This window comes from Pungitius pungitius, chromosome 3, assembly GCF_949316345.1.
Source record: "Pungitius pungitius chromosome 3, fPunPun2.1, whole genome shotgun sequence".
In the NCBI taxonomy this organism is placed as follows: domain Eukaryota; kingdom Metazoa; phylum Chordata; class Actinopteri; order Perciformes; family Gasterosteidae; genus Pungitius; species Pungitius pungitius.
The window spans coordinates 10,516,013-10,525,231 of NC_084902.1; the positions used below are offsets into that span (position 1 = coordinate 10,516,013).

Consider the following 9,219-nt stretch of genomic DNA (forward strand, 5'->3'; position numbering starts at 1 on the left):
GAGAGGGGGGGTGGGCGGGGGGGTGTTGAATAGAAAACACCTGACAGCTCGTAACGCCCCAGCTGCGCGTTGACTACAGATCGCTGCAGCTGTGACGGCTGCAGGAATGTGGAACACAAGTCTGTCCGAGCGGTGAGTGTTGTTGTGCGTTTTTGAGCCGCCTCTTCTGCTCCTCGGCAGCGTTTTGTTGGACTGCGCTCCGCAACTATTTATTTTTCTTGTTTGCAGCTGAAGCTTCGGAAACCGGTCTGGAATGCACGCTTCACCGGAACCAGAACATGTATCAACAACAGCTCAGTACTCCATTAAACTCGTTATGTTGAACTTTTATACCAATTATAAGCTTGGTATAAGCTTGACGGATTTCCTCACCCGTCCATCCCCCCTCACTCAGTAAGAGGACCTGCCCCCCCTCCCCCCCACACCCACCCACCCACCCAACACCATGACCGCGGACCTGAACTTGACCTCCTTGCTGAATGTCAGCGAGCTTCACAATGACACGAGAGGATGTTCCCTCACCAGGACGGGATTCCAGTTCTACTACCTGCCCACTGTTTACATCATGGTCTTCATCACGGGGCTGGTGGGCAACAGCCTGGCCATTTGGATGTTCGTGTGCCACATGAGACCCTGGAGCAGCATCTCCGTCTACATGTTCAACCTGGCGCTGGCTGACTTCTGCTACGTGCTCTCCCTGCCCTTCCTCATCTTCTACTATTTCAACAAAACCGACTGGATATTCGGGGACGTTCTGTGCCGACTGCAGCGCTTCATATTCCACGTGAATCTCTACGGGAGTATTCTGTTTCTGACCTGCATCAGTGTTCACAGGTACACCGGTGTTGTGCACCCGCTCAAGTCCCTGGGCAGACTAAAGAAGAAGAATGCGGTCATTACCAGCATATTGGTGTGGGCGGTGGTTATTGTAGCAATGTCCCCCATCCTGTATTATTCCAGGACTGGCTTGAAGCGTAACGCGACCACTTGTTATGACACCACCACTGAGGATGAGTTACCTGGTTATTTTATCTACAGCATGACTTTGACTGTGTTCGGGTTCTGCGTTCCCTTCATTATCATATTTTGCTGCTACGGCATGATTGTCAAAGCACTGATCTGCAACGACATGAACAACGCGCCCCTGCGGCGTAAATCCATCCACCTGGTCATCATCGTGCTGGCGGTCTTTGCCGTCTCATACCTGCCGTTCCACGTGATGAAGAACCTCAACATGAGGGCCAGGCTGTACTTTCAGGGCCCCGACATGTGTGATTTTAACAACCGCGTCTACGCCACCTACCAGGTGACCCGGGGGCTCGCCAGCCTCAATAGCTGCGTGGACCCTGTTCTTTACTTCCTGGCTGGAGATACCTTCAGGAGGAAGCTGTCCCGGGCCACCAAAAAGCCCTCCAGGAAGGGAGACAATGTCCTGCAGTCCAAGAGCGAGGAGACGGCTCTCAACAGCCTGGCAGAGTATGTGGAAAACGGCGACCGGAGGCTGTGACAGGGCACCTCGGTGTGCCGGTACTAGTCACGAGTTTCGGGTCTTTCTGTTGGCTTAGGAACGCGCCATGGACTGTGCATTGATCAAATAGACGCGCCGTGTGTGATGATGGCTGTGTGTGAAACTTAATTGTTGATGGGTCATGGTTTATACAACCGAAGGATAAATACGTACGTCTCACGCCGCGAGGACCATTGCAGCCTGCCGTTGGTAATAAGCCACCGTTCTGTGTCGTCGTGCACACGTGATGTAAACGTTACAGCCGTCGCTTTTCACTCTCATCGAGTAGCCAGGACATTTGTTCTGTAAAAAAAAAAGGGGGGGGATGGAATGCAGCTCCTCCAGTTACTGAGCTGATGCTTGATCAATAGTTATTAAGCAGGGGAGGTGGGGGTTGGGGAGGTGCAGCCGCGATGGCTTCTAGAGGAGAAAGTAAACGCACTGAACTTGAGATTGCGGCATGGAATTGCCGTGCAGACTTTGTAATGCACTATGACTCTCTGCTCAGAGGGCCACCTATCACTCCTCATTTTCGTTCACCATCTAGCATTGACCTTGAGAACAATGTGGTCGATGAGTTTTTTATTTTATTTTGAGAGCTCTGAAGTTATGGTCTGCAACGGTTCTGTTAGCAAAACATTTTCCCCCTTTTTGTTTATTTGTTCGTCCCAGAAAAAAAAAGAGAAGACAATACGTACAGTATTTTTGTGTATGTGATACTACGATGTTGTTTTTCGGGGGGGGGGGGGTGGGGGGGGGGTGGGTGCTGTAAAGGATGTTGTGACGTCCCAAATCTATTTGTGTTGTTTAAGTGTCAAATCGGTGTCACTCAGTGTCATTCAGACCTTCATTGCATGAGCCCAACCAAATGCAATCAGCGACACACTAACCGCAGTCGGTTTAAACTCATCTAGTGTCATCTCTTAGATGAGCATAACGCGCATCCAATCACCTGCTTTGTGACTCCAGCGTATTGAAGACTTGTTTTGTGTGAGATACATCAGAGTAAATACTGCACATGTCCGTGTTCTGACAGATACTCATTTCTCTTTTGTATCTGTTGTAATCACTGTGGAGAAATGGTTGTGGAGTGTATACATTTTTCTCTGGACTACATAGGTGTTTGATGTCAGTACTAATACCTTTGTTAATCTGTAATGTGGTCAGCTATTGTCAAGAAAGGAAGCGACTCACCTGTGCAGGATGTTTCAGGCCACATATCTTTGTCAATAAATTTTTATATTTAAAACACGACAATGTAATCAGCCTCCCCTACTTCTTTCACCATCATTTTAAGTATGAATTTAAGCATTTATTTCTCCTTCTTTGTGCCAGGTGCACCCGTCCTAGGTCAAATATGTACGGTTTTGGTTGTGGAGACGCTCCTGCAGAGTTCCGTCCTGTCGCTGCCCCCCTCCTCCTCCTCCCCCTCCTCCTCAACGCTCCTGTTGAATTAATTTTTTCAACACGGCCAGGAGGAAGCGAGGGGACAAGGGAGGAATAAAGAGTGGCACCCTGTTCTCCTGGCTTATCCTGAGACAGCCTTTGTGGCCGTCACAATGGTGTGGAGCTATTGATGCAGACAGCGGTGCGCGGCCGTCGCCGGGAGCCCGGGGCTGCGTGTCGTTGTGGGCACAGGAAGCCCACCAACCCTGTTCCTACAAACGGGGGGGCCTATGAATACAAACAGCTTCTGATTTCACAGCTCTGAGGTGCACACGGCATAGCTGGACTTGGCAAACAAGTATTTGTGTGTTTGTATCGCTGTGCATTGGAGCCCGAAGGCAGCAAATGACTTATTTGAGTAGGTGGCTGTTATTGCCATTGCTGCTTGTTAATTGGTAGATGTTTAATCATCAAAAGGCCCAGTTGCATGCAGTGTTTATTTGTAGAATATTTATCCTCTCTTGTCTGTGTTATCAAGTGAAAGCAAGTTGAGACTCAGCCAGTACCGGACCTCGAGCCAACGCCAGTGCTTTTGAGTGTCAAATCTTGACTTGGAAAGAGTTGGGACTCTTGCCAGTATCTCCTCCCTCCCGTCTGTGCTACATTTAACCTCTTTTCTCTCACATCCTCCTTTTCTTACTTTTGAATCTAGCCTTTTCTTCCCCGTATTTCACTACCTTCGGGGCAACACTGTTTGAATAGATGCCGGGGAGAACCAGAGGAAAGAGTTGAGGTTGAGTAATGGCGGTGGTGAAGAACAAAGATTGTGCATGCTTTTCCCAGGGCAGGGGGCCCACAGGGTGATCACAGTCAGTACAGCTAAACTGAAATACTTAGCTTTGTTCCTGGAGATTTATAACGTAAACTGGCACACCCACTTCCCCCAGAGGGGCGACGGCTGCTTGAGCCAAAAACAAACCACACAAAACATGATCCACATTGCAGTCTTTGGTCTTTTATGAGCAACCCGCTTACACAAACAATCACGGGACAGCGTGAACGCTGCGTTTTGCTGCACAAGGAAAGTCTGCACAAGTTGGCACGAGGAAATATAAAGTCACATGTCTTGTTGCATCATATTGACTCATGCACTAATCTGTTATAAAGCTTTAGTTTCTTTTTCAACATTTAACACAACACAGTTTATAACAATTTAGTTTTTTATCGCACAGAAGGTATGTAAACAGGGAATATATTATTTAGACTGTGCAGAGCATCGACATTCAAGAGGGAGATACAGTGCTTGTACACAACATAATCCAGGTTGTAGCAATTGAGTAAACACTTCAGCAAAATATTTGGTTTATAAGCTCTTGTTTATAACGCTGATGTTAACGTGTTTACTTACGATTTAGCAGATTACATAATGTGTTGAGTGGATTATGCTGGACCTGGTTGTCCATGTGTGAAAGTAGGATGAAATGTACAGATATGTATCCATGACCAAGAATGTGTTCAAACTCAAATCTGTCTTCCATATGTGTGTGTTTCCTAATAGAGGTTTTCAACCATTGGTGGAAAGCAACTAAATACATTTACACAAACACCACTTGAAAACACTATACTACACTATTCGTTCCATTACATGTATTTGTAAGCTAAAGCATATTTACTTTGCAAAATAACCTTTTCAAACCTATGAGCATGGGAAATGTAATATTGTTTTACAGGAAGACCTTGTAATATCCCTGCCAACATACTAAGAGACTGTTGTGGATCAGTCTTAAGCTACTGTAGGTACCCGTATTAATTGAAGCTGGTCGACCAAATGAAGTCAACCATGTCATGTACACTTTGGCGAAGGAAAAACCGGAGTGGTGATTTTCAAAGCAGCCCCTTAACCTTTCACCTTAACACACACATATAAAAATGGGCCGGGTAGCTTTGAGTGTACTGTACAGACATGGCCACATCACGATGAATCCTTTTTGCTTATATGTAGTTTTTGCACGCAGCATAAAAAGTATATGTATATAGTTAAGTATATTATTGTTGCCTATTTAAAAATGTGTTTTTCTCCAGCTTTTGGATGATACACTGCACAGTATTTTGTTGTTTTTTTGTAACAGTGTCATAATCTACCTGTTTTTGTTTCTTCTTCTTCTTTTTCTTCTTTGTTTGTTTCATCTAATGTATTTATTTATGCAGGTTCTATTTTTTATTTGGTTACTCACCCCTGTTACTGTCACGGTTTGGCTTCGCTTCCGGTTTTAGTTTGAAGTTTCATGTCTCTTGTGGTCCTGGGTTAACTTCACTTCCTGCCTTGTCTTGTGATTGCGTGATTGATTCCACCTGTGTCCAATCACCTGCACCTCCCTTGTGTATTTAAGCCCTGGGTGCCAGTTGTCCTTTGTCGCGTCATTGTCCATGTCAGTCCTCGTTGGTGCACGTTCTGCTTGAGTTTTTGTTGAATAAATAGCACTTTGTCGGAAGACCCTGCGTCTGAGTCCTGCCTGCCTGCCTGCCTTCAACCTGCACCAGCCGATCGTGACAGAATGACGCGACCAAGGAAGGACTCAGCAGGGTTTTACCCTAATGATAAATATTTGGGAACTCGCCTTGCGTTTGGGGGACCACGGAGCATGCAGCAGGCTGCCCGGCGAAACACCGGCATGCCAGCGGACTCCTGGAGCGACCTGGGGCCTGACTACCTCGACGTAAGAAGCCCATTTTTTCAATGGAAGACTGATGTCGTTGTTGGCCCCAGGAGCTACCAGGAGGAATGCTTCAGGCTCCGGGACCTCCTCAATCCGAGGAGAAGGAGCCGACGAACCCCCGCAGTCCCGGCTCCCGACTCGGCCCCCAGATATCCGTTCCAGCCTGAGCGGGCCCCAAGACGCCCGTTTCAGCCTGAGCGGGCCCCAAGACGCCCGTTTCAGCCTGAGCGGGCCCCAAGACGCCCGTTTCAGCCTGAGCGGGCCCCAAGACGCCCGTTTCAGCCTGAGCGGGCCCCAAGACGCCCGTTTCAGCCTGAGCGGGCCCCAAGACGCCCGTTCCAGCCTGAGCGGGCCCCAAGACGCCCGTTCCAGCCTGAGCGGGCCCCAAGAGTCCAGTCTCCGCCCGTTCCGGCCCCCAGAGTCCAGTCTCCGCCCGTTCCGGCCCCCAGAGTCCAGTCTCCGCCCGTTCCGGCCCCCAGAGTCCAGTCTCCGCCCGTTCCGGCCCCCAGAGTCCAGTCTCCGCCCGTTCCGGCCCCCAGAGTCCAGTCTCCGCCCGTTCCGGCCCCCAGAGTCCAGTCTCCGCCCGTTCCGGCCCCCAGAGTCCAGTCTCCGCCCGTTCCGGCCCCCAGAGTCCAGTCTCCGCCCGTTCCGGCCCCCAGAGTCCAGTCTCCGCCCGTTCCGGCCCCCAGAGTCCAGTCTCCGCCCGTTCCGGCCCCCAGAGTCCAGTCTCCGCCCGTTCCGGCCCCCAGAGTCCAGTCTCCGCCCGTTCCGGCCCCCAGAGTCCAGTCTCCGCCCGTTCCGGCCCCCAGAGTCCAGTCTCCGCCCGTTCCGGCCCCCAGAGTCCAGTCTCCGCCCGTTCCGGCCCCCAGAGTCCAGTCTCCGCCCGTTCCGGCCCCCAGAGTCCAGTCTCCGGGCCCGTCCCCACGGCCCCTGATCGTGCCCCCTCCCTCCCATCCCTTGGTCCTCTCCCCCCCACCCCTGGGGGCCGTCTGGGATCCGGCCCTTGAGGGGGGGGTGGGGTCAGGGGTTGGGCCGCCGCACTGCTCGGCGCCCCCCGCCACGACGACGCCGGAGCCGCACTGCTCGGCGCCCCCCTCCACGACGACGCCGCAGCCGCACTGCTCGGCGCCCCCCGCCACGACGACGCCGGAGCCGCACTGCTCGGCGCCCCCCGCCACGACGACGCCGGAGCCGCACTGCTCGGCGCCCCCCGCCACGACGACGCCGGAGCCGCACAGCTCGGCGCCCCACGCCACGACGACGCCGGAGCCGCACAGCTCGGCGCCCCACGCCACGACGACGCCAGAGCCGCACAGCTCGGCGCCCCACGCCACGACGACGCCGGAGCCGCACAGCTCGGCGCCCCAAGCCACGACGACGCCGGAGCCGCACTGCTCGGCGCCCCCCGCCACGACGCACGGCCGCCGACCCGGCAGACCCCCCGAGACCCCGAGGCCCGGCCGCCGGCCCGGCAGACCCCCCGAGACCCCGAGGCCCGGTCGCCGACCCGGCAGACCCCCTGAGCACCCCACGCCTGGCCGCCGCCCCGGCAGGCCGCCGGACCTTAGCTGTCGGGTCCCCACCCTCCCTCCCCTTGTCTGATTTTTTCCGGTTCTGCTCCCCTTTAGGACCGTCTGGAATTCGGTCCTTGAGGGGGGGGTTCTGTCACGGTTTGGCTTCGCTTCCGGTTTTAGTTTGAAGTTTCATGTCTCTTGTGGTCCTGGGTTAACTTCACTTCCTGCCTTGTCTTGTGATTGCGTGATTGATTCCACCTGTGTCCAATCACCTGCACCTCCCTTGTGTATTTAAGCCCTGGGTGCCAGTTGTCCTTTGTCGCGTCATTGTCCATGTCAGTCCTCGTTGGTGCACGTTCTGCTTGAGTTTTTGTTGAATAAATAGCACTTTGTCGGAAGACCCTGCGTCTGAGTCCTGCCTGCCTGCCTGCCTTCAACCTGCACCAGCCGATCGTGACAGTTACTGTTTCGGATAACATGACTTTTCCGCTCTTTTTTATTGTGTGCCCCGCCCCAAGGAGTTTCACCTGTCCCCTAGTTAGCCGTGCAGTCGCCCTCTTGCTCACCTGCTCCTACTTTCTCATTAGTCATTCAATATTTTACACCATGGCCCATTTCGAGACAATGACCTCATAACGTCTATTCCTAACCACCTTTACTTGACCGTCACAGGGTGAAGGAAAGATGCTTAAGCGAATTCATGAGGAGTTTGGAAATGAAATGAAAAGTGTTTAGGGAATACGACCCCGTTTTCACTGAGCTACGTAGTTATGATGCAACATGAGACGCAGTCAGACTGCAGTGGCCAAACTACATGATGAAGAAGCAGCTCTGATGCCTTCACAGCTGCTTCCTGTGTTGTTACAGTGCTGAGTCATGCAGACAACATAAAACCACCAGATTGAAAGGATTACTTTATTAACAAGGTTGGAATATGAACGAGTTATGCTAACAGTTACTGACACGATCTGCTTTTCTTGGTCATCGCTATTTCTCTCAAACTTCCGAATCATATGTCACTATCTAAATATTGCTGCCGCAAGGAATTGTGGGACAGAACTATCTCCTTTCGTAAAAGGACCGACGGTCCAGTGGTTCCTCTGCTAAAGGAGCTAAGTAGGGAAGCATTAAAGCTCCTTTCCTTAGCATTAAATAATTCAAACAGCTCTTATCATGGCGGCCACTTACACTCCTTCCAGGTCAATTCACTCAGTTAGGAACCTTCCTAAGCAAATTGGACAATTCGAATCCACCACAGTTTGTTATTGTCGCTGCATTGACTGTTGATTCCCCTGTTTTCTTTTAGTTGTACCTTCCGGCCTTTTGTATCTGTTTTTATTAAACTATGTATTCATCATTTTTAACAACACTGCCAAGATGTAAACAAATATACCTAGGCATGCGGCATAGAAGATAAACTGCGTGTGGCCGATCTTGACATAAAAAGCCTTTTGAAATGAGATGGATTGTCTTCAGGGGAGAGTGTTCACCTCCCGTTGTGCCTGGGTTAAATAATTGACTTTGTGTTCATCATGTTGGCAGACACACTCCACGTGCAGGGCCGGCGCTAGCCATTTGGGTGCCCTAAGCACAAATGCTTGGTGGTGCCCCCCCCCCCCCAACCAACGAACCAACCAACCACCACCACCACCAAAGGAATAACAACCATTCAGAATGTCTTAGGTTCTCTTTATTCCCCAAATAACTTCTAAACATAAATAATTTACATAAACAAACATGAAAAGAAATAAATTATATAAAAGATAAAATGATAAATTATAAATACCAAATACCACCACAATTACCAAAAACACAGATTTGGAACTGAACATTGTAAACGCAGAAAGTATTCAAGTATATAACCGTGTAAGTAATAATGTGCACATTTCTTCAGTAAGTACAAATAATAATAATAAAGTGCAAACTGCACAGTAGAATTTTACTTTACCATCTCTATAAAAGAGACCATTCTGCTATCCGATAGAACAATATTACAAACATTTTCACTACCATCAGTTGTCAAAGGCCCTACAGAGGCACACGCCTGCATTTCCTAGCTGCAAAATCAGCTCTCAGGTCATATGACAGTTTCTGA

At 50.6% G+C, this 9,219-nt stretch overlaps 1 protein-coding gene across 1 annotated transcript; it reads left to right on the forward strand.

The window, feature by feature from the left end:
- Window positions 1-2,758, forward strand: p2ry1 (purinergic receptor P2Y1). The gene is made up of 2 exons (XM_037477625.2): window positions 1-132; window positions 229-2,758. Exon 2 carries the CDS (start codon window positions 446-448, stop codon window positions 1,505-1,507), a length of 1,062 nt encoding a protein of 353 aa, XP_037333522.1. The 5' UTR covers window positions 1-132; window positions 229-445; the 3' UTR covers window positions 1,508-2,758.
- The last annotated feature ends 6,461 nt before the right edge of the window (window positions 2,759-9,219 follow it).

Coding starts and splice junctions, on each gene's coding strand:
- p2ry1 (XM_037477625.2), top strand. CDS start 446: ATGACCGCGGACCTGAACTTGACCTCCTTGCTGAATGTCAGCGAGCTT.